The sequence below is a fragment of the Lutra lutra genome, chromosome 4 (genome assembly GCF_902655055.1).
Source record: "Lutra lutra chromosome 4, mLutLut1.2, whole genome shotgun sequence".
Classification (NCBI taxonomy): domain Eukaryota; kingdom Metazoa; phylum Chordata; class Mammalia; order Carnivora; family Mustelidae; genus Lutra; species Lutra lutra.
This window is the reverse complement of record NC_062281.1, coordinates 171,095,304-171,120,882: the sequence shown is the minus strand read 5'-3', so window position 1 is coordinate 171,120,882 and position 25,579 is coordinate 171,095,304. Positions and strand designations below refer to the sequence as shown.

The window sequence follows — 25,579 nt, the reverse complement described above, 5'->3', positions numbered from 1 at the left end:
CTGCTCAGCACCTACCTGTTACCTCTCCCTATTTCCCCCTTCCTCCAACCACTCCTGTCACCTCGGAGAAGCCAGGACAGGCATGCATACAAGGACAACTCACTTTAGGTCTGATGACTGCCCGGGTGACAGCTCTGAGGATATTGTGCGGCTGATCGCCATCAGAAGGGCTTGGTCTCCCCTCAAGAATGAGAGGGCGTGCAGGCAGGCTGGACCAAGGAGGGCCTTATGCGGTCCTCTCTCCTCTTCTCCCCCAGGAAGCCTAAGATGGCCCCACCCAGACCTACCTCTTGTCCTCTTCCACCTGGACTCCGATGGAGTGGAATTCCCTTCGACTCCTGTTCTCAGTGTCTGAGTCTGAGATCGTCTCCACCTGGCGGCAGGATAGCGAGAGTCAGTGGCCAGGGCTAGACCTGGGACACAAGCCCTCCCTGGGTGAGCGGGGTGAGCTGAAGCTAAGCCCCAAGCCAGGGGGCAGCTTCTGCCAAGACTGTCTGCCCGAACAAGAAAAGTGACCCAGGAGGTGAGAGGCGTCAAACTGGCCACCACTCCGCAACCCCAGTAGAGGTGATGTCTCCAGGACAAGAGACAAGGGGGTGGGGCTGGCACTGGTTTTAACAGTCCTGTCGATGGCCAGACACGGGGGCTACGTGCAGCTCAGAGAAACCGCCCCAACCCCTTCAGAGCGTCCCCAACAGGCCAGGGCCTGACCTTGCTTAGCCACCTCCTGCTTCCATACCTGCACCCCTATGGACGGCCGCCACTTCCGCTGCCGCGCCAGGCTCCGCAGCTCCTCCCTGCCGGGAATGGTCTTGATGATGAGTGTAGGGGGCTTGGGGCTGGCCCGAGGTGGCACCGGCGCCAACTCCAGGGTGCGCGCGCCCATGGCCGGGCCGTCCAGCCCGTCCGCGGAGCTGCAGCGCCGGGCGGGGCCCTCGGCCGCCGTGAAGCTCTCGTGGGCGGAGTCGGTGCTGCTCTGGGCGGTGATGGAGATGCGGGGCGGGGCCTGGCTCCCCGGCGGGATGGGGGACGGGGCCTTTCTGAAGTTGAAGGCTGTGGCCAGGAACGCAGAAACGCAGCGGGTGAGAAACGCGGCCGGCTGGTGTCTGTGGCCCACCCACCCACCGACCGACCCCCACACACACACCCACGGCGCTGGAGGACCCAGCAGGCACGCGGACTCCACGTGCCGAGGCTCGCTCTCCCCAGCACCCGGCCCAGAGAGGCAAGCCGGCTGCCCAAGGTCACGCAGCACAGCTGTAGCCTGGGCCCGCACCAGCACGCCGGGCGCGATCTCCAAGTTAGGGCCGGGCCAGGGGCAGAGAGGGCACACTCACAGGAGCCGGGCCTCCCTGAGACAGAGGCAGGGGCAGCAAGGAGGGGCAGGCAGTCGTCGTCTTGAGAGCAGCCGGCCTGGATGGCCCGGAGGTAGCTGTGGCTCCGCATGCGGAAACAGCCGGGCAGGTCCAGGGCATCCACTGCCTGGGACTCCAGCTCCCCAAACACGGACCCGCACACGGCCTCCAGCTGCTGGTTCAGCTCGTCGCTGAGCTGGGGGCAGGGGTCGGGAGAAGAGTTATTGGGGTGCTGGGATGGAAGCAAGTATCTGTGAGACGCTTTGCCTTTAGTAATGTATGGTCTCAGTGTGACTTCTCTGCCTTTGAACGAAAAGAAACCCTCACTCCGTGCAAAGAAAGAAGGAGGCACCACCGCCCTGTGCTGCCGTCCAGGCCTGCCTTGGGGCTCATCTTAGCGTCTAGTCTCCTTTAAATACTCCTCCTTCCATCCCATCTGTGCCTCTCCTATACTCCTGGGACCAGCCAGTCCTCCTCTTCATCAAGTCCAGCCCCTCACATTTCTCTCACCTTACCATGAGGGAGAGGACCAGGGATGTCCCCCTCCAGCCCAATCTGGAGGTGGGGAAGTGCAGGGAAAGTCACCTTTTATTTTATTATTTATGATCTATTCCATTACAAAATTGCTTGACAGCAACCTATGGAAACACATACCATGGGGCTGCGCAGAAATCAGTGGGTAAGTGATGGAGCAAAAATTATTAACCTTCAAGTGTTCCAAGCCTTCTCCCACCTTCTGCCCACTGACTAGGGTTCTGATTTGACCTGCTGGTTCCTTCCCAACACTCATCCTCTAAGGCAAGTTCAGCCATTGCTGACTGAGGTTCTTGTTTTCGTCTTGATATTTTGTGGTACAGAATCCATGGTGTGTAAAAAAAATTAAAGCAACTAAGGAAAATGCAAAACAAAAACTCTGTTCCTGGAACCATGTCCCACAGCACTGCACTAAGACTAAATGTACTACGGAGATTGCAGCTTCTTTTCCTATTATACGAGAAAAGTGGCACAAAGGAAAAGTAAAGGTGGGTGGTCCCAGGGAGAAGCCCTACCTCCAGAGCACAGGATGTGGGCACACTTGACCCTGAGCTTCAAAAGCATCAAGGAGTATAGCCCGCAGGTTGTCTGCAGAGCCTATGGAGAGAGACCCACCTAGACTCAAAAGTTGGTTCTACTACCACCCAGTAGTGTGGCCTGGGAAAACTACTTAAAGCTTTGGGGCTCAGTTGAGTCACCTACCCAATGGGAATGATAATGGTACCATCTTCATGGGGGGCGCTATCTAAGGGACTCAAGGAAAAACATGGGCACTTGGTACAGGTACTGGTACACACCCAGCCCTTGGTCAGTGGCATGTGAAGGTCTCAGGGTCTACCTGGAAATAGGCCACCACTCATCACAGCCACAACCATTCCTGTTACGGAGGCCGAGAGAAATCCCCTCCCCCCACCAAGTGATTATGCGGAGGGCATTGGATGAAGTCTCCGACAAGGTCCTCAGCAGTATCCACACGGTAAATGTGATAGCAAATGTCACCTGGCTGCATCTTGTGACATCTCCCAGGAAGGATTCGTAACATCGTATTTGTGTGAAATTAACAGATAACGTAGTGGTTTGATCCACATATAAAATGCAGCTCAATGTTTCCATAACTCCACCTCCAAAGCATAACATGATATCACTAAGTTCTACTCCCCACTGAGTAGAAATTTCCATCCAGTTCTACCAAGGGGCAAACTAAGGCTCAGACGGGGCAGATGAGTTGACAACGATGCCCAACTTGTAAGTGATTAACCCAAGTCAAATGCCAGGTTCCCTGGCTCTTTTACCAGGCTGAATCAGAATATCCTGGGGACCTTTTAAACCTATGTTAACTCAAGTTCCATCCCAAGGACCTGAACCCTGGGCTCTCTAACTATATACCTCTCTTCACTTTGGCTACCTTGAAGCTCAGGGACACAATTTGCTGGAAATTCAGATTCAGTGGTTCCAGTGTGGGCCCAGATATCAAAAAGGAGTGTATGGACTTCATTCTGCAGCCCCCCCATTCTAAAGGAACTTCATTACAAGTGTAGAGAAATCACAGGTCATGGAAAAATCCATTCGAGATCCTGTAGAAGTGAAGTTGCACTATGTGTGGCACAAGCCACAGTCCTGGGGCAGCCATGGCTTTCATCGTGACCCTCTGCAAGTCCACCTCTCAGTTTCCTATCTCTGGACCCCTGGGGTACAAAGAACCAGCAGTGCCTGGGTATTTCCTGAAGCTCAGAAGCTGATCTAACTCCTGCTATTTCTAGGTCATGCTCAAGATATTCCCCAACCAGAACAAATCCAGCTCAGAGGATTGCTTCTGGGGCACATGATAATTGATCTAAACCCAGTAGAGAATATTCTGGTCTCAATATTGGATCCCACAGATGGAAGGAATCTCATTCTGCAGCTTGTATCTGAACCTCCAAGCCTCTTCTGTGTGTGAAGTGTTAGGCATAATATCTGGGATATAGCAGATGCTCAATAAACATAATAGACTATTAGTAGTAGTAAGAGGTTCTTAAATCACACTGACAATACCTTTTAGAGGCCTCTCCTTCCCAGCATTTCTGAAGCTCTTGAAATCCCAACCATATGCTATTCCTATGGCCAACTCCATCCAAAGCAGACAGAGGGGGGATGAGAAACTCCCTGGGGCCACATCCTTTCCACCTCTACTGGTGAAGACAAGATTCTGAAGTTCCCACAAGGGACCAGGACCCCAGGGAAACACAGACTTGTATAGACTCCCAGAGGAATATTGCACCTGTGTTGATCTTTACTGTATTATGATTATAAAACTGTAACATTGTGCTGTGAATTCTCCTGTTATCCCTGCACTGCCTTCCAACCTGCTACCCTCAGACCCACTTTCAGTAGAGTCAAAGTCAAAGTATCCTCTTAGGAAACGGGAACATTAGCCTCTGTCCAAACCAGACTTGGGATCAGTAAGTATTTCCAAGAATGTTGGATATATAGAGGAAAATACTTGGCTTGGGTCTAATTGAAAACTGCCTGTGCTAGAGTCAGTGAGGTCCTCTGGGGGCTGGACAGCATCCTGTACACTTTACCCATGCCATAATTTAGCTAACCTTGGAAAACACTCCCATTTCAAAACACTGTGAAATACTGGATAAAATATAAGAAATGTTTTATATGCATAGCTGAGCTTACAAGAAAGAAAGATATGTCCCCAGGGGACAAAAGCAAAGAGGAGACTAGAAAATCAGAATATTAACTGTGTGAGTCAGTACTGCAAACAGTCCAGTGGTGGTGGGAGGTGGGGGCACTGTTTGCTGGTCTGAGGGACCAAAGGGCTTAGGTATTAACACCCACTTGGGTGTAGGAAGAAGGCATTGGGTCCACATGAAACACAGCATTAGGAATGAGAACTTCCATAAACGTAGGAAAGGGAAAATCTTTCATGAATGGTAGACTAAAAAAAAAAAAAATCAATTATCAGCACAGGCTGATGACAACAAGCCAGTCTGTAGTCTAAGCATTGGAGGGAGGGAAAAGTAGGCTAATCTCCTAAGATTTTTGTACCCACAAGCTGGTCTTCACACAGACACAGGACTCTGTGGGCCTGTGGGCCTACATGACCCAGACACCTCCCTGTAAATTAAAAATGAACATGAAATAGTCCCAAACCAAGAATAGTCTAGCAGAAACAACTGCAAAAATATTTTCTGAGGAACCCACTCCTAACCCAGACCGTTCAAGATTCTCACAGATAAAGTTCCACTGAAAATGAGTTCACACCAGACCATGTGGTATACTAGGTCTGACACAGCCCCTAAAGATCTCCACTTTCTGGCATTAACACCCTCGTGTAGGCCCTCATCTTGACTATGAACTAGACTTACTATAACGAATAGAACATGGAATGTCACTTCTGAGACTATATTACAAAAAGACTATGGCTTCCATCTTGGACACTCTCTTTCTCTCAGAGTCTGCTCTGGGAGAAGCAAGCTACTATGTTATGAGTAGCCCTATGGTGAGTCCCACATGTCAAAAAACTGATGACCCTGGCCAATAGCCAGTGAGCATCCGAGGCCTGCCAACAGCCATGTGAGTGAGTGAGTTAGGAGATACTCCTCCAATCAAGCCTTGAGATGACTACAGCCCTAGCCAACACCTTGACTGAAGCAATGTGAGTCACCTGACCCAGAAGGCACCCACCTAAGCTGCACTCAGATTCCTGACCCACAGAAATGCTGAGATAATAAGTATTTGTTGCGTTAAGACACTACGTTTGAGAGTAATAGATTGTGTAGCAATAGACAACTAACGCAAACTGAGATAGAAACAAAAACTAAGCTTTATTAAGTGAAGTCATTGAGAATGCAAGCTTTATCTGTTACTGCAGCTAGTGTTTCCTTAGCTAAAACAGATTAGCTTTTAAACTATGTTTAAAATTTCTAGGGCACCTGGGTGGCTCAGTTGGTTGCTTAAGCCTCTGCCTTTGGCTCTGGTCATGATCCCAGCGTCCTGGGATCGAGTCCTGCATCAGGCTCCCTGTTCCATGGGGAGCCTGCTTCTCCCTCTCTCTCTGCCTCCCTCTCTCTCTGTCTCTCCTGAATAAATAAATAAAATGCTTTTTAAAAATAAAATAAACTATGTTTAAAACTTCTAAAACTTAGGGGCGCCTAGGTGGCTCAGTGGGTTGAGCCGCTGCCTTCGGCTCAGGTCATGATCTCAGGGTCCTGGGATCGAGCCCTGCATCGGGCTCTCTGCTCAGCGGGGAGCCTGCTTCCTCCTCTCTCTCTGTCTGCCTCTCTACCTGCTTGTGATCTCTCTCTGTCAAATAAATAAATAAAATCTTAAAAAAAAAAAAACTTCTAAAACTTAAAAGATAAAACTGAAAACATAAGGAGAGAATAAAAGTTTTGAAAAGAAGCCTAGAAAGATTTAAAAGGCACCAAACCAGATTTCTAGAACTGAAACAAAGTCAAATTAAAAGCACAGTTACTGAGTTAAATAGTAGATGACACACAACTGAAGAGAAAATTGGTAAATCAGATGATACATCTGAGGAACTCACCCAGAAGGTGGCACAGAGAGGCAAAGAGATGGAAATTATGAACAAGAGGTTAAGATGCTTGGAGGAAAGACTAAGAAGGTCCCACATACAACTAATAGGAGCTCCAGGTGAGAGGCTAGATAGAAAGTAGGAGCGGCAATACCTGAAGAGTTAATTAGACTGATGGAGAACTTTCCAGACTTCTGACTTCACGCATGACAGAGTGACAAGGCAAGACAGCTATAAAGCTGACAAAACTGTCAAAGACAACCACTTCATCATTCTGAAAATCAACCAAAGGTGTACAACAAAGAAGCATAGACCTGAAAGTGACGGAACAGCGGGAGTCCGTGGCGTCCTTGCCTGAGGCTGCTCCCATTACTCAAGTTCCCAGTTCCATCCCTTACAATAGTTCAGCCAGGGTGAGACAGGCTGTGAAAACCAGCTGCTTCACTGCCACTGCCAAAAGGGGCTCACTGAATTTGGAACATTGTTGTTTGGTATGAAGAACTACACAGGGGGTGGGGGGGACAGAGGGGAAGCTAGGGGGGGAACAGGAATACAGCAAGGCAAAGCTGAGATTGCAGCACAGTTTGGGGTAAGCAATGGACTGGCAGACTAGGCAGGGATATAACAGAGGAGTTCCAGGACATGAGATAACCAGAGAAGGTTTGATGAGCGTTCCACATATGCTGGGTTGAGCAGAGATGAGGGCATGCACAATAGAGACAGAGAGGCCTCGAGCTGCCCACACCTCTCTGGCCAGTGGAGCTTGTGTCCATGTGTAGCAGTGACAAGAGTGAGCCTGGCAAAAAAGTAAAATCCAGGGTAGGCTGAAAAACAGTCTGAAGTTTGTACTCCCTAGTCCACACATAGAACCATAAGCAGAGAGAAGACTCTCTGGCTCAAGGTTTTGGGGCACAAGCTCTGGCTGAACACTAAGCTATGCAGACACAAGGGCAAACCCCCTAGGAAACCAGGCTTAAAAATAAAAAGAAAGAAAAAAAAATTGGTGAATCTATCAGAGGCCACATTTAGCAAGGAAGACCGATTTCACAGCTTTAGTCCAGGGATCAACAAACACATAAACAAAGCAATAGCAATCTTCAAGAGGTAAAGTAAGAACCCACAACTCTATGGCCAACTGATCTTCGACAAAGCAGAAAGTGATATCCAATGGAAAAAAGGCAATCTCTCCAACGAATGGTGCTGGGAAAACTGGACAGCCCCATGCAGAAGAATGAAACCAGACCACTTTCTTACACCATACACAAAAATAAATTCAAAATGGATGAAAGACTGAAACATGAGACAGGGAACGGTCAAAATCCTAGAGGAGAACACAGGCATCAACCTCTTTGACCTTGGCCACAGCAACTTTTTTTTTTTAAGATTGATTGATTGATTGATTGATTGATTTGACAGTGAGAGAGCGTGAGCTCAAGAAGGGGGAGAAACAAGCAAAAGGAGAAGCAGGCTCTCTGCTGAGCGGGGAGCCTGACTCAGGGCTCAATCCCAGGACCCTGGGATTATGACCTGAGCAGAAGGAAGACACTTAACCATCTGAGCCACCCAGGCGCCCAGCCATAATAGCAACTTCTTACTAGACCATGTTGCCAGAGGCAAGGGAAACAAAAGCAAAAATAAACTACTGGGACTTCTTCAAGATAAAAAGTTTCTGCACAGCAAAGGAAACAATCAACAAAACTAAAAGGTATCCTACAGAATAGGAGGAGATATTTGCAAATGACAAATATACTCAAGGATTAGTATCCAAAATCTATAAAAACTTACCAACTCAACGCCCAAGAAACAAATAATCCAGTTAAGAAATGGGCAGAAGAAATGAAGAGACACTTTTCCAAAAAAGACATCCAGATGGCTAATAGACACATGAAAAGATGCTCAACATCACTCATCTTCAGGGAAATACAAATCAAAACCATGCTGAGATACCACCTCACACCAGTCAGAATGGCTAAAATTAACAACACAAGAAACAAAAGGTGTTGGCAAGGATGTGGAGAAAGAGGAACCCTCTTGCACTGTTGGTGGGAATGCAAACTGGTGCAGCCACTCGAGAATATTTGGAGGCTCCTCAAAAAGTTAAAAATAGAACTACCCTACAATCCAGCAAGTGCATTACTAGGGATTTACCCAAAGGATAAAAAAAAAAAAATACAGATCTGAAGGTGTACGTGCACCCTAATGTTTACAGCAGCATTGTCAACAATAGCCAAACTATGGAGAGAGCCCAAATGTCCACTGACTGACAAAAATCAGTAAAGAAGACATGGTGTGTGTGTGTATGTACACACACACACACACACACACACACACATAAACTTTGGAATATTACTCAGCCATCAAAAAGAATGAAATCTTGCCATTTTCAACTATGTGGATGGAGCTATAGTGTATTATGCTAAGTGAAATAATTCAACCAGAGAAAGACAAATACAATATGACTTCACTCATATGTGGAATTTAAGAAACAAAACAGATGAACATAAGAGTGGGGGGAAGGAGAAAGATGAAGAGAGAAAAAAAATAAGAGACTCTTAACAGTAGAGAACAAACTGAGGGTTAATGGAGGGAGGTGGGTGGAGGATGGGCCTAGAGGAGTGTTGGGAATTAAGGAGAGCAATTGTTGTGATGAGTCCTAGCTGTTATATGTAAGTGATAAATCACTGAATTCTACTCCTGAAACCAATATTGCACTGTATGTTAATGAACTAGAATGTAAATTTTTAAAGTTTTAAAAAGGTAAAATATGAGTCCAAAGTCACTGCAATATATTACTTAAAATGTTCAATATACAACCAAAAAAATCAGGAGACATGCAAATAAACAAGAAAATGTGAATGTCCTGAAATGTTTGATTTATCAGAGAAAATCTGCAAAGCAGCTATTACAAATATGTTAAAAGAACTAAGGGAAATGTTTAAAGGCTTAAAAGAAAGCACAGCAATGACTACATGGATTAAAAAAAAATCACAACAAAAATAGTTTTTTTAAGAGCCAAATGGAAATTCTGGAGCTGAAAAGTACAATAACTGAAGTGCCCTTCTTTTTCACTAGGAAGGGCTCAGCATTAGAAATGATCAGTAAACTTGATCAGTATAAATTATCCAATGTGAAGAATGGAGAGAATAAAAAGAATACAAATAAACAGAATCTCAGAGACCTATGGGACAATAACAAGCAAGGCAGTATACATGTGATGGAAATCCCAAAGGAAGTAGAGAGAAAGGGGGAGAAAAAGATACTTGAAGAAATAATAGCTCAAAACTTTCCAAATGTGACAAAAAACATTATCCTACAGGTTAAAGAAGCTCAAGGTTAAATACAAAGAGATCCATAGCCAGATACATTACAATCAAAATGCTGAAAGCCATAGACAAAGAGAAAATCTTAACAGCAGCAAGGGAAAAACAATTCATCACAAACAAGAAGACAGTAATATGATTAACAACCGGCTTCTCATCAGAACAATGAGCATCAAGGGAGTGGAATGGTATATTCAAAATGCTGAAAGAAAAAACTGCCAACCAGGAATTCTATATTCAGCAAAACTGTTCTTCAAAAAAGAAGTAAAATTAAAGATGTTTCCAAATACATATAGACTGAAGAATTTGATACAGACAAATTCTTAAAATTATTCACGGAAGTTCTTCAGGCTAAAAGGAACGGATACTTAATGGTAACTCAAATCCACAGGAAGAGATGAAAGGGACTAGAAATGACAAACATAAAAGACTCTGTAGATATACTTTTCTCCTTTTTTTCTCTCAACTTCTTTGAAAGGCACAAAATTTTACAAAATTATTATTATAACATCATCATTACTTTTTATAATAATTGTTAGATTTAGAACATATACACAGGAAAGGTACATGACAATAACAGCACAAATGGGGAGAGGAAAAAAAAGAGATACATTGGAGCAGTGTGTCTATATTTTATCAGAATTAATTAGATTTAATCAGTTATGATACATATTATAATTCCTAGAGCAACTCTAATGGTATATTATATACACCATTATATATATGTGTACATATGCATATATATAATGGTGTATATAATATATATATATAGTATATATACTATATACATATATGGTATAACTCTAATGGTATATTATAATTCCTAGAGCAACTCTAATTCCTACAGAAACTCAAATAATATAGTAAAAAGGAATTAATAATAAAGAAATTCAAATGGTACACTAAAACATTTATTTGATACAAAAGACAGCAAAGAATTCGCAGACCTGTACCCCTGGGGATAAAAATATATGTTTATAAAAAATAAAATTAAAAAAAAAATAGACAGCAAAGAACAAACAGAGGAAAAACAATGACATGATACAATCCAATCATATCAATAATCACATCAAATGTGAATGAACAAGAAAGCCTCGTTCAGAAAGCAAAAATTGTTAGATTGGATTTTTTGAAAAAGCACAAGTAGGTTGAAAGTAAACTGAAGAAAAAAGATGTACCAGAAAACACTAACCATGAGAGAATTTTCCAGATTTGATGGACAGCATTAATCTTCAGATTCAGGGAACATACACACATATCATAGTGAAACTGCAGAACACCAAAGTCAAACACAAGATCTCAACAGCAATCAGAAGGAAATGAAAGCTATCCGCAAAGACAATTAGATTGACTGCAGACTTCTCAAAGGCAACAACAGAAGACAGACGACAAAAGAATATCTTCAAAACGCTGAGAGAAAATAAATGTTGACCTAAGATTCTAAAATGAGCTGATTTATGTTAAATAATGAGGGTAGACTCCTTTTTTTTTTTTTTTTTTTTTTTTTTTTTGTTAAAAACAAAGTTTGCCACTAACAGACACTGACTGAAAAAATTACTAAGGAATATTTCAAAGGAAGGAATAAACTGTGAGAAGATATGGGGGAGGTACAAATGTGAGTCTATGTAATCAAGTACTAAGAGCATAAAATGTAGCAAAAAGAATAAAGACTAACTTGGAGAGGTAAAAAGAAGGTGGAACTAAGATACCAGACAACACGTACAGGTAAGAAGGGAAGAGGTGGTCAAAACAGAAGTGTCCTAAGGATAGAAGGATAGAAGAAATTGTCAAATTTAGACTTTGCTAAGTCAGATGTGCACATGAAAATTACAAGAGTAACTAGAAACTAGAATATAGAACTACCAAACAAAGCAGTGTGGGATTTGGTGTTAAGAAAAATGAAGAAACTAATCCAAAAGAAGGTAGCAAAGGAGTAGAAAAGCATCACCCAAAAAGCAGGAGAAATAGGGCACAAAATAAAACAACAAAACACATCCAGGCATATCAGTAATCACAGTAAATATAAATGTACTAAGCCCTCAAGCAATTGTCAAAGTAGATGTAAGATAAATTCCTTAAACTATTTATAAAAGACAAAGCTCAAACAGAAGGAGACAAAAAGCTGGAGCACACCTGTGATGTCAGAGGGTAACTAGCATGGCTGGAGTGGACGAGGGGAGGGAACAGTGTTAGGAGAGGGACTAACAGGGAGCAAGGGTTAGGTCACACAGGGCTTCATAAGTCATAGCAAAGTCCTCTGTGTAAGACGAAGGTTTTGAGTGAATGCAATTCTATTTTGAAATGATCGCTCAGGGCTGTGCTGAGAGAGAATGAATTGGAGTTAGGGCACATGCAGGAGACCACTTAGGGGGCAGGGCAATAGCTTGGAAAGAAGCCATGGTGATACAGACTGGAGTAATGACAATGGAGGTGGTGAGAAGTGCTTGGATCCTGGATATGCTTGGAAGGTGGGACCAACAGGATTTGCTGAAGGACTGGATGGGGAGAGGTGAAAAAGAGAAAGGAGTCAAGACTGACTTCAGGCTTTTGGATCTGAGCTCCTAGAAGAATAAATTTGCCATTATCTAAAGCAGAGAAGACAGTGGATGGAGGAGGACACTTTGCAGGGGAAGGAGTAGGGGATAAGGGTACCAACAGCTCCACTGTGGATATCTTAAGTTTGAAATGTCTATTAAACATCCAACTGAGATTTCAATACACAGTTAGACACACACGCCTGGCAATTACGGAAGGATCTGGGGTTGGAGATACACATTTGGAAGTCATCAGACCCTCAATAATATCCAAAGCCATGAGCCCGAGTGAGCTCACCTAAGGAGGGGGTGTCCAGAGAAGTCCAGGAATTAAGCCCTGGAAAAATCCAGTGTTCAGATCCTGGAGAGTTGGAGAGACACCCATAGCAAGACTAAGCATAAACATCCAGAGTGAGAATCTAGGAGAACCTAAAAGGTATGGAGTCTTCAAAGCAAACTGTGTACGGTGTTTCAAGAAGGAGAGAGCCATCATCTGTGTTAGATGTTGCTGATGGGTCAAGTAAAACGAGAACTGAGCATTAACCACTGGGTTTAGCCAACAGGCTAGTCTGATGTGAAAAGACAGCTGTGCCCGTCAGATTCCCTGATTCAGGAAATGTAACAAAGACCGCAGCAGCAAATAAGAGAAGCCAATCCGGACAGACTTCTGCATTGCTTTTTTGCATTGCTTTTTTTTTCCCCAGCAAACAGTAAAAATAGCTAACCTTTCCTGAGTGCTGGCTATGTGCCAAGAACGCTATTATGATGCCTATTTTTAAATAGAGAAAGTGGGGCTCCAAAAAGTCAAATAATTTGCCCCGGGTCACTCAGCTGGTAAATAGCTGAGCTGGAATCCCAGTCCATGTCATGCATGTAATCATGCATGCCTCGGATTAGTTCAGGGGAAAGACCACACTTAGGGAAGGAACTCACATTTATAAAGTACCAATTGAGGGCCAGGCATCTTGTGTTTGCATACATGTTCTCACTGAACTCTCGCAAAGGCCCTGAGAAATACATCATTACTACTGTCATTTTAAAGGTAAAAAACCGGAGGCTCTGCTGGGTCTCACTAACGGTCCCACAGGGGTGGTGACTGGTGAGGAAATAGCTCAAGTGTGGGCATCTCTCGGACTGCGTCTCTGCCTATCCCTCGTCTGTGCCACAGGCATGTCCTTCGCACTGGGCGAGCTGAGACTGTGCACGCCAGGACATGGCTGGGGAACCCCAGAGACTCGATGTCACCCCTACAAACTCAACACTTTGAGGATCCTTGGTGGTTTTGAAGGATGTGACTGAGACACACACACACACCCCCCCCACAGTCTGAATCAGCTCCAGAAGTCCCAAGGCAGGCTTCCCAGCTCCCCCAGAACCAGACCTGTGCTCTGTCCAGGGGCTGGACCTCTGATTTTAAGGCATAGGCTGAGTATGGGAGTGAACCCCACTTCCCACCCTTTCCTTCAGGCATGCTGGTTGGTCCCTACCTGTCCGGTGGTGAGGGAACGGCTGTAGCCAGGGATGGAGCTCCGGGGATGGATCCGGGGTGGGACACAGCAGCTGGGAAAGAACAAAATTCCATATTCAGAACAGGGGTCTGTTAGAAAGGGGAATAACAGCACTGGGGCCCCTGAGCAGGTTCCATCCCTCGGAAACCCCAAGACAGGGATCCTCCCAGGAGTCTTTTGGGTAAAGGTACTGTCCCAAAGAGGCACTCAGATTGGAGCGATCACCAGGGACCCCCTCTTTATGTGGAGCAGGGTGAGACTCCCCACTTGAACCCTAAGGAGGGAACCTCCCCCCACCCCCAGGATCAGCTTCCCAGCCCAAGCCCTGGCCCTCCCTGTCCTTACTTGATCCGGGCCTGGTCCACGCTGGAGGAGCGGCGGGCGGTGAAGCGCCGGGCCATTGCTTTGGGAGATGTCTTGGGGCTGCCATCCGAGTCTCCACTCTCCTCATCCCCCATGGCCTTGATGTAGCTGCCGCTCCTCATCCTGCGGCAGGGGATCTCCCCGTCCTTGCCCCCAGTGGGGTAACCCCCCCAGTCATCTTGCGGCACCTGCGGGGACAGGGGCTTCTGTCTCTCGGATGCGTCCCTACTACATCTAGAAGCCAAGACCCTCTGTCTCCACTGCCAGCAGGAGGCGCTCTGCTAGCTGGACAGGGCTGGTCCAGGGACAGGCAGAAGCAGAGCCAGAGGTAAGGTTTCAGGCTGTCCCCTCCCTTACAGAAGATGCCTCATCATCTTTCATGGACTGCTTACTACTTAATTAAGGTGATATGCCAGGAGCCAAGAGGATGGAGATCAGAGGCCAAAGTGACCTCTGTTGACCCATCCCAGCAGCGAAGTATCATGAGCCCCCACCTTTCACCCCTCTTCCTCCTTCCTCCTCTTAACATGCCAACATCCCAAATCCTCCAACCCTCCCCCCCTTCCCTCTCTGAGGAGCCACAGAGGGCTCTAAGCAGGCAAGTGCCATCAGATTTGTTTCAGAAAGAGTGCTCTGATGGTCCAGAGGGGGGATGCACTGTGTAGGGCCCAGAGCAGGGCAAGGGATGGAATGGCAGGAGGGAGACCAATTAGGAGGCTGATGCTGTTAGCCAAGCAAGAGATGATGAGCCTAAATTAAGACCATGACAATGAGGGGGACGAGAAGATGGAAATGAGGTGTTAAGGAGCATCAGTGAGTCTGATTAGACGTAGGGGGCGAGGGGGCGAGGGGGCGGGGAGGAGCCGCAGATGACTGGGAGGCTGCTGGCTGAGGACCCGGGGGATGGTGCTGTCGCTCACTGAGCCACAGAATCCCAGAGAAACAGGTTTGGGGGAGAGGTGATAGGTTAGGGTTGAGCATCTTAAGTTTGGCAGTGAAATACTGAGCAGGTGGTTGGGTGTTCGGTTCTGGAGTTCAGCAGGGGAGAGATCTGGGCTGGAGGCAGACACGTGGGAGTCATGGGCAGCAGCTGAATCCACAGGGGTGAATGAAACAGCCCAGGGGAAAGAGAGAGCGCTGGGGAGGGATCCACTGACATTTAAAAAGGGGACTGCAAAGAAAGGAAAAAAAAGCCTATGAAGTCACCTGAGAAGGAGTGGGCAGAGGGGTAGGAGGGAAGTCAGGAGAATGCCATGTCATGGAAACAGGAGACAGTTCCAGAATAAAAGGAGTTGATAATGTCAAATGCCACAGTACATTCAGAGGTTAGTAATTCGGGCTCAGGAGCTAGATCCATGTTCAGATTTTCACCCCATCACTTCCTAGGTGAACTTCAGCAAAAATGATTTACTCTCTCAGTTTCCTCATCTGTGAACTGGTAATGACAATTATGCCAATGCCCCAGAGCCGGTGGGAAGGGCCAACATAGTGTGCCCAGCACATAAGTCCCCAGTAAATGTTAACTATTATTATTATTATTAGAAGCATTGAAAGGTGCCTTTCAGGGAGAGCCCTCAAAAGACCACTGGGGACTACTGCCAGAACATTTTAGAGAGCAGGGGATGTGGATGTCAGACTGTCATCAAGGGGAGAATGAAAGGAAGTGAAGATGAAGAATCTATGCTCGAAGACCTTGGGTATGAAGGGAAGACAGGAGATGACAGGGCTATGGAGGGAAGGAAGGATTTTTTAGGATGAGAGACCTGGGCATATTTCCAGGATAAGAGAAAGAGCCAGCAAAGGCAAAGATGGTCTTTAAATGCGGGGAGGGATGGAGGTAGGGGACGATCAGTTCAGGGGTAGAGGGGATCCTGAGGAGATGCGCTCAAGTCCTGCTGGAGGAATCAGCATGTGATGATGATGAGTGGCCCTGGCTTTTTCTCTGAGCCAAGAAGGAAGGGGAAGGGGGTGGCTGGGGATCTAGATGAGTCTGTAGGTGGGCTGACAGGAAGGCGAGGGAGGCTGTGATGGTTGGCCCACACTAGGAAGAATGACGTACAAGCAGAGGCATGGGGAGAGGGCTGGGGCAGGTAGGGAAGATTTCAAACACCTGTTGTAAGGGACAGGTTGAATGGGGTGAGGATAGAGACTTTAAGACGGGTCAAGAGCCAGGGAGTGCATAGAGTTCAGGGAGGGACAGTGACTATGGGGGGCAGGGAGGCTAGGTGAGGGGACAGAAATCAGGATGAGAACAGTGACCCAGGGATTGAATGGGATCCCAAGATGGACGGAACCCACAGAGAGGGCCATGACTCAGCGAGGAGGCTGGAACTCAGTTAGAAGATGGGAACAGAGGGAGGAGACAAGACTCCATAAAGAAACAAGGGCTCTGGTAGAAGGAGGGGTTCAGCAGAGGGTTGAGGGAGAGCTGGGGTCCAGTGGGAGAAATAGGGTCTCAAAACAAAGAGGTTAAGGATCCAACAAAGACACCTAGTCTGATGGGGCCAGCTTCCCCTGCTTTGGGGCACGGCCCCTGAGTCCATTCATTCCCCCACCCAGGGCTCTTACTTTGCAATCCTAAAATGCCTTGAACCCCCATGCCCTGAGGGATCATTCCCTTCCCTGCCTCTCTCCAGAGAGGAGCCCCGGGTGAGCAGAGAGGCAGGCCAGCAGATGGGACAGCCAGGGCACACTCTGCCACACTGCAGGGCTCCCGCTCCACAGCCACTGCGGCTGCTCACTCTTCTGCAGGACACTGTGAGGTGCATGTTAAAAAGGAAGCCCCCAGAGAGGTCAGGGCAGCGCTGGAGAAGCAGCAGGGAGCACCGGTGTGGCAGGGAGGCTCCAGGGATGGCCAGGGCTCAGATCTGGGAGAAGGACAGTTCGTGTCCTCTGCTCGGCCCATTCTGCTGGACCCTTCAATTCCCAGCTTAGAGAACCTCTCTACCCAGGGAGGGGGGCAATCCAGAAGTCCTGAATCCTAGAAGTCTCCCAACTTCCCTACTGTCTGCTTCCACGTGGCCCTGTTTTTTCCCTTGAGCTCTCTCGGAAGTTCTCCACCCAGGAGAGCTCTAACGTGTGAAGAACTTACCAGCAAGGCCAGGGACACCCAAAAGGTACATGCAAGGTCAATTCTCTGTACCTCTGAACAAGCTGTAGTCTCTTTCTGGAAGTCCCTTAATCCACGTCTGTGCTCGACCAACTCCAGCTCCACTGGGATTCAACTCCGGCGTCCTCCTCCCCCGCAAGCTGCTCCGAGCAGCCCCCAGCCGCCGCCACCCGCTGTGGGTGCGGTGTCTTCTCTATGCTCCCATGGCGCTCAGGGCTCTCTCCTATCACAGCCTCATCGCTCTGTTCTACCTGCCTCCTTGTCTATCCCACCCCAACCCTGTAAGCTCTTCACAAGCAGCCTCTGTGTCGTCATCTCTGCATCCTCAGCCCCCAGGAAATGCTCCCCGAGGGAACGACTGTGGATTAAGTACGTGGCATGTGGGGTTCGGGGGGCAACTCTTAAGTCTGCTGGACTTCCAGAACTTGTATTGACTTTTCCTCCTAAACCTATGGGAGGCCTCAAAAAGCAAGCCAGCCGGGTGCCTGGCTGGCCTAGGCAGAAGAGCATGCCACTCTTGATGCCGGGTTCATGAGTTTGAGCCCTATGTTGGGTTCAGATATTGCTTAAATAAATAAAACTTAAAAAAAAAAAAAAAAAGGCAAGCCAGGGGGAATAGGAGAGAGGCCAGAGGGAGAGAAAAGAAAGGTTGATGGTGAGAAGGGCCCTGACCCCACCTCAGTAAGGAGGTGGAGAGGGGACAGCGTGGGATGGATAAGGATACCATAAGGAGAAGGAGTCAGAGCTCCTCGCCCAATCTGCAGACACCGCACAAGTGGCGAGAAAGGAGGGGGACAGCATGCCATCCATCACCTGCTCCATCCACTCCCTGGAAGCCCTGCCCTGGTGTTGTATCTTGGGCTCAGACTTCGGTATGTCCCCAGCCCAGGAAAACCCACAGGACAGGCTCCCAGGGCTCTTCCATGGCCTCATGGCGTCCTACCTCAGGCACCCCAGCATGACAAACCTCAGCAGAGGCAGATTCTGGAAATAACTGACCTTCATAGTCAAACAGTATCTGGACCACCCAGATCAGAGCAGAAAAGAGGTCTGGAGAAGGCCTAGGGGCAGGAGAACTGCTTTCCAACTGCTGACCTCCAATCTCAAGGAAAGCTACAGCCAGAGAGTGCCACGCTGTCCTGTCCACTGCCTACCCTCAACCTCATTCTGCCTCCAAGCTCATGAGACAGAGGCCAGCACAGCTTGTCCAAGCAGCAGGTCGAAGGGAAGTCTTCCTTGCAGTGACACATAATGTCAGAATAGAAGGGCCCCTCCCTTGTACAAATGGGGAAAGCGAGATCCCAAAAGGGGCTACCAAAACAGGAGACACAGTGAGGCAGGGCAGAACCTCCCCACCTCCAGGCCTCCACCACAGGGACAACTGACTCCCATCCAACCCTTTTGATAACTCCCTGGGTGACAGCACTGCAGAAGGTTGAGGACACTGTGCCCCACCCTCACCAAAGCCTCACCTGCAGATAATGATAAGTCCTGGCTTTGGCCTTGGCCTCCGGACCCAGGAGCCCCTTGCCTGGCCCGGCCCCTGGGTATCCATCCCGGCCCTGGCTGACCATCATGGTATGCCAGGCACTTCGCTTGACCGATTGTCCATCCAATGACATGGACATGCCAGTGCAGGCAAGACAGCGGCCTTCCGACCCGCCTGAGCGCCCCTTGAAGCTCAAGTCCCGGTAGGACCCGTCTGGAGCCTCCAGGCAGAAGGTACCACCAGGCTCCCCAGGGGGCCGCCCACCCGCCAGGAAGCCACTATCGCTGTCCAAGTTGTCATCGGAGCTCCACCAGCCAGCGGACTTGGACTGGTGCCGCCCATCCCCCTTGCGGTCCTTGCTCTTGCTCCTCTTGCCGTGCCTGGACTGGTGGTGGTGGTGGTGGTGGTGGTGATGGTGGTGGTGGGAGGTGTGGGGGCCTCCAGAACCCAGGCCAGGGTAGCTGTCTCCTCCAGAGCCACCTCTTCCCTCAGCCTTGGGCCCGTTATAGTCCCGCTTCCCTGGGGCTTCCAAAGAGTGGGACTTGGCAAAGAGCTTCTGCACAGAGTGAACCAGGTGCCGTATGCGGCTGGGGCTCTCGCTGCGGGCCTCCGGGGCAGTGCTGGATGCTGGCCCTGGCCCGGGCCCGGCCCCTGCCGGACCTCGCTGGTATGGGAGTGTGTGGAAGCCATCTTGTTGAACTGGCAACTGCTTTTCAAACTGGTCCAGGAGTGTAGAAGGCAGGCGGGGGGCACCCTTGCCCTGAGGGTGGCCCACACAGTCTTCACAGGTGTCGAAGGGGCCCTGGCCAGGGTACATCCTGGGGAAGGTGCTGCTACCCCCCCCAAGCCCGGCCCCCCCAGGCCCTCCCTCGGGGCCTACTGATGGCCCCTCACTCAGGCTCAGGGGCCCTTCCGGAGAAAGGTGTCCCAGGCCAGCTCTCGGGGCACAGAAGCGGGGCTCGGTGGAGAAGGCCTCCCCGGAGCCCAGCAGGTACGGGGCCCTGGCAGCTGGGCCCACGTCCATATGCTGCTGGTCGGCAAAGCGGGCTGGGCGGGGATGGCTACCTCGGTCGCCATGGTAACCCCTCATGGCCTCAGCAAGGGCTCTTCATAGTGCTGGGGGCCAGGCCCCAGGAACCTCCTGGGAAAATAAGGAGAAAAAAGATTCAGACCGAACAGGTCACTTCTCCTAAAACTCCATTCTTAGATATCTGGTATCCCTTTAGGTAATGCATACCAATTTATTGTGATTAATTGTACTATCTTTCCCCACATGAGCTTAAAATGCCTTAAAACAGTCATACTAGACAAAGACACTCACAAGGACACAAAATAATGCCATCATTCCTCAAATGCTGCAAATTTGATAAGTACTTATTCACAAGATAAAATGCCCTCAGCCAAACGGGTTTGTAAAAATTCTTAGGTTACCAAAAATAAAAAGATACCCAAAAAGACATAATATATATATACATATATACATACACATATACAGATATATATATATACACACATACACACACACATTTTTTTTTCCTCCCCAAAGAAACCAGCCATTAGGTGAACTGGCTTTTAACATGCTGGCTTTGGGCAAATTGATCCAGAGTCACACCTCTGCCCCGATCCCAGCCATATCCACTGCTGTGAAGAGCCAGGCCCCAGGGTCACAGCCTCCAGCAGCAGTAACCAAACAGAATACTGGACCCACATCTACGTATCCACCCCCTCCCCTTCCTTCCACACCCTGTTCCTTCCATCTGGCTGCAGGCTCGTTCTCCTCCCTCCCACAACCCCCCACCCACCAACTCCAGGGCTGAGACAGGAAGAAATAACCTAAGATGACTGCCTCTTCGTCTTCAGGGTTCCAAGTGTTCCCCAGTGAAAGTTCCCCTTCTGCCTTTTACCCCCATCGGCCACCCCCATTCCACTGTAGGGGGGTCACCAAGGGAGGAGAAACCCCAAAGAGGAGGAACATTGGCTTTCCAAAGCAGCATCTAAACAGTACACTGGGATTGGAACTCAGGAGTTCCTCCTCCCAGGAACAGTGGGCTGGCAGGACAGGGAGGTGACGGAGAGAAAGCTTTGGAACCAGTGCCCCTGGCCGCCATCCCAGGCTTGCCAAGGCTACAGGACAGAGAGGTCAACTCTCAGCAAGAACCGCCTCCAATCAGGTCCGCAGAGTTGCCAGGACAGGAGCTACAGCATGGGGGGTGTCAGCAGGAGGGACAGGGACTGAGGAGCTGGCAGACGGTGCCCTCCTTCATCCCAGACCAGGCTCCTGGGCCATCTGCTGACTAGGAGGGGATGACAGCCTCAGAGACTCCAGACAGCAGCACCTCTGAGACCTGGCCTCCCTTCTTCCCCACCACCACCTCTCCATACCCACTGTGTCAGGCTGCTTCCAGAATGCCCCAAGTTATTCTGATTTGAGAACCTCAATCTACTCCCTATCTCCCAGACTCCTACCACTCACCATCCGGGGCTTCCCATCCTCAGTGTCAGGATCCCCACCACCAGACAAAATCCTAACTTCAGAAGGCCTCAGGATCACCAGCGCCTGATGGAAAAGAAAAGGGCAGTGAGCCAAGGAAGAAAGAGATTGTCCTAGAGTCCTCAGAGGACCAGTCTCTGGCCTTGACAGTTTCCCTTCCCAACCCCCCAAACCAGGACTGATTGGATCCCCCATGATGCAGAGCCTTTGGACCCCCAGGGAAATGAAGTCGGCTTCATTATGCAAATACATGCAAATGAGCTCACAGGTTGGACTACCTCCAACAGCAGGTGTCTGTGTGATCTGTCCGTGGTGCTGAGCCACTGCAATTCTCTTTCATTGCCCTCAAATACCATTCCATTCCACAAAATTTGTTGAGCAGCTACCATAAGCAAGACTGAGTGAGAAGTGTATAGAGGTGATCTAAGTGTGGTCTCTGTCATCGAGAGGCTTATAGTCCAACAAGGGAACAATCCTACACGACAGGGTTATTTTAGGTCCTTATATTTTTGCACAAGCAGCACCCTCCTCCTAGAATCTCCTTCCATCTACTCCCCTCATCTCTTTCCCTTGGCTAACCCTTCCTCGGATGAAGCCCCACCTACCCTCAAAGACTTTCTGTATTCTCATTCTGGGTTATGTCTCTCTATTGGGCTTTCATAACACCCTTGGCTCCCCCATGAAAGAAACCATAACACTGCACTGAAATTGTCTGTTTCAGTTTCTGTCTCCCCAGCAAGAATGTGGTCTTCTGCAGGGTAGGAACCATATCCTAATTATCTCCGAATCTCCAACACCTAACTTAGGGCTTTGTCTAGAGCAGGTCCTTAATAAACGTCACCAAGTAGATGAATAAATGGACTGGAAAAGGGTAGCAAAACATTACACTAGTTCAGATGAAAACAAGACCAGACCCAATAGAGGGAAATTGAGGAGGACTTCCCAGGAAAGAATGTGTTCAGGATGGAGAACAAGATGGCTGTGTATTCCAAAGATAAAGCGATGGGGGAGAGAGAATTCCCAGAGAAGGAAACAGGAGGCACAAAGGCATTAGAGGTGGGCAAATAAGGAATTCTTAGGGGTGGGCTGCGAGAGTTCCAGCAGACACTTAGGGTTTGGCAAATACTGGGATGAAATGGGGGAGAGAGAGTCAGGAAGGAAGACGACTCTGAAGTTTGCAGCAGCCGTGACTGGAAGACTAATGATGCCATTATTAGACACAAGGATGTCAGGAAGAAGAGCTAGCTTTGCAAGCGTGATTAATAGTAGTGGAAGAGACACAGTCAGACATCAGGAAGAACTTCCTGACCCTGAAGGATGTGAGACAATGAAGAGAATTGTGGACTGTCCTGGAAATCTTCCATAGAGGAGAGGATGAGGCATACCCTGTCCCTGGCCCACCCTGTGGCCTGGACTGAAGGAGCTGTTGGTTACCTTGCCTGCAGGGAACCAGAGGTGACCTCAGAGACATCATCTGCCTGACTCTAGACAACAGTTCTTCTCCTCCACTTGCCTTTTCTGGGGAAGCAGAGGTAACTTCAGACCAAGAGGGCCTCACAAGCAGTTGCTGGAAAAGCTCTTGAAGGCATCTCCCTGCTCCGGAAAGAAATTTTGATAGCTTGGTCCTTCACCCACATCATGGTCCTCCTCCTCTTGCCCCAGGCAGAACTCATGTTCAAGACTCACAGCACAAAAGTCCACTTTGGCAGAAGCCCAGACCATCTCATTTGCTTTGTTCGTGGTCACATCGACCTGGAGTCTCACTCGGAGCTTCCCAATGGTCGACATTCCCAGGCTTCCCCCTGCCATGGTCCCCGCCCCCACACACACAGGTGCCGCTGCCAAGCCTCTGAGCCGCCATCAAGATCTTATCAAACTTCAGTCTCCTTAGCATCAATCCATGTTCTCCCGGCTCTAGTCTCAGGGGAGACAGGCCCCTGTAATTGCTCCTCTCCAGACGAGTTATCCTCACCTTCCTTACCCATGTCCTATAGGGCAGCACTGTCTGGTGGAAAAAGTGCAAGTTCTGACACCAGAAGGCATGTGTCACTAGACAAGTAACTTAATGATGCCGGCTCATCTCTCTCCCAGGATCTTCATATCAAATAATAAAATGTATATCAAGCCATTTTATAAACTCTAAAAGAGGGGCGCCTGGGTGGCTCAGTGGGTTAAGCCTCTGCCTTCAGCTCAGGTCATGATCTCAGGATCCTGGGATCGAGCCCCGAATCGGGCTCTCTGCTCGGCAGGGGGCCTGCTTCTCCCTTCTCTCTGCCTGCCTTTCTGTCTACTTGTGATCTCTCTCTCTGTCAAATAAATTTTAAAAAAAAAAATTTAAACTCTAAAAGATTACACAATATAATCTCTCATGTGAAGACTTTATTCTGGATTTCCAAAACCCCCAATGTCCAAATACTAAACTGTAATCAAATACAAAAACTACTGAGGGAAGGAGATACCCAGGTTATGGATTTTCTAAAGAAAACATTTCACTGACGTAGATTGAATTATATAGTCTTCCTCCTATATGGTACGCTTTGCGGCCACGTTCTCCTGCTCCCTCCCTATTACTAATCCATAGAGAGGCAAAACAAGCAAGAATGGGCTCGGAATTCCACCCATCACCAAGTCCTATGGATTTTGCTTCCTAAAAATAGATCTGCCCACTTATTTCCATATCCACTAGCTCTATCCACTATATGACTAGCTAAAACTCATTTTCAACCTTCTTTCCCCTTTCCCAACACCCCCAGTAACTGGAGGCCACACGATTCACTTTTGGCTAATGGTACACACACACACACACACACACACACACACACATACACATAAAAATCTGATGGTTTCTGGGAAATAGGTTGCCTTTATGATAAAGGGGTGAGCCTGCTAATACCATCCTTCCGCCCCTTTCTTCTAGGCTTGAATACAACCATGATGCCTGGAGCGAAGGCAGCTATCTTGCCAACATGAGAAGAAAGGCCTAGAGAATCACAGAAATGCTAGTCCTGGAATCACTGAGCCCTGGAACCAACACAAGCAGTTGCCTTCCTCTGGGCCTAAATGTGGTAAGGAATGAACTCTTTAAACCATTGCTGGCCAGATTTCCTGTGTTTGTAAGTAGAGAGCACTGCTAACTAATCCAATTAACTCAGAACACCGTCTCCTACCCGAGCGTCTGCAAAAGCTCCTAACTAGTCTCCCTGCTTCCTTTCCTACTCTGCTTCCAATCCAAATGGTCCCAGAAATCCGATCATGTCACTTCTCTGTTTAAAACTTATCAATGGTTTATTGATGTTCTTGAGATAAAACGCCATAACCTGTCCACCAAGGCCTGCAGGGTCCGGCCCTTCCTACGTTTCCAACAACTCTCTCATCACATGCTCCCCCTTGCTTCCTCTGCTCCAACCAGGCCAGTCTTTCTGCAGTCCCATGATCCCTCCCATCAGGGACCTGTTCCCACAACCCACCCCCCCCCACCCCCCCACCCCCCACCCCCACCCCCACCCCCACCCCCGCCCAGAAAGCTTTGCCGGCCCATCCCTGCCTTGTTAACTCCTACACACCCTTCAGATCTCAGCCTCGTTGTTGCTTCCTCAGGGGCAGCTTTCTCTGGCCTCCCTGACTAGGTCAGATCTCCCTGCTGTTTGCTCTCAAGGCACAAGGTCCCTGTATAGCTCTTATACTGTTACCATTTTCATTTGGCATGATTTGGAGATTGTCCGCCTCTCCCACTAGAATGGAAGCTCCGGGGAAGTGCAGGGGTTTCGTCCATCTTACCGCATCACCCCAACCCCTAGAACAATGCTTGGCACAAGGGCAGGCGTTTGTTGGGTGAATTCAAGCCTTTCACTTACGGCATCTTATGTAACTCCCACAACTATTCCAAGAGACACTTAATATCACCTCCCCCCAACTTCCATTTTACAGAAAAAGAAACTGAGGCTGAGAGAGGCCCAGGTCCTAGAGGTGGTGGCAAAGCCCAAAGTCAAACCCAGTGCTGTCTCCTCTGCCCCCAAGCTTTAGCTTTCCTCTGACTTGTGCTGCTAGCCCAGAGAAGCCAACCTTACTAAACGCCATTCTGAAGTAAACACAGTAATGACAGTGAATCTGTTAAAAGAAGAAAAAAGGAAAAAAACAAAAAACAAAAAACAGAACCTCGCCCAGACCCACACCCTTCCAGAGTTAACCGGAGTGTGGTTTCCCCTTCTCCCCTGTGCAGGGAGTGCTGAGTCTGTTCTGAGTCCAAGGTCAGATAAGTACAAAATAAAGGAAGCTCCCTAAAGCCCTATGACAACTCTAGGGGCTGGTGCTATTTTCCCCTTTTTCCTGCACCAAGGCATCTGTCTAC

General features: G+C 48.4%; 1 protein-coding gene across 6 annotated transcripts in view; it reads right to left on the bottom strand.

Annotated features, from left to right (window-relative positions):
- Positions 1-25,579, bottom strand: part of DLGAP3 (DLG associated protein 3) — a 62,908-nt gene that overhangs the window by 18,806 nt on the left and 18,523 nt on the right. For 4 of the 6 annotated variants that reach the window (XM_047727952.1, XM_047727951.1, XM_047727950.1 and 1 more), the window contains exons 2-8: positions 21,214-21,297; positions 18,724-19,881; positions 14,125-14,330; positions 13,759-13,831; positions 1,338-1,551; positions 740-1,053; positions 288-373 (exon numbers count right to left, since the gene is read on the bottom strand). In XM_047727952.1, the coding sequence (XP_047583908.1) occupies positions 288-373; positions 740-1,053; positions 1,338-1,551; positions 13,759-13,831; positions 14,125-14,330; positions 18,724-19,830 (2,000 nt within the window). In that variant the 5' untranslated portion in view covers positions 19,831-19,881; positions 21,214-21,297. Of the gene's footprint in view, positions 1-287; positions 374-739; positions 1,054-1,337; positions 1,552-13,758; positions 13,832-14,124; positions 14,331-18,723; positions 19,882-21,213; positions 21,298-22,665; positions 23,333-25,579 lie in introns of those variants that run through there. The other 2 variants (XM_047727947.1, XM_047727946.1) reach the window with 2 other exon arrangements.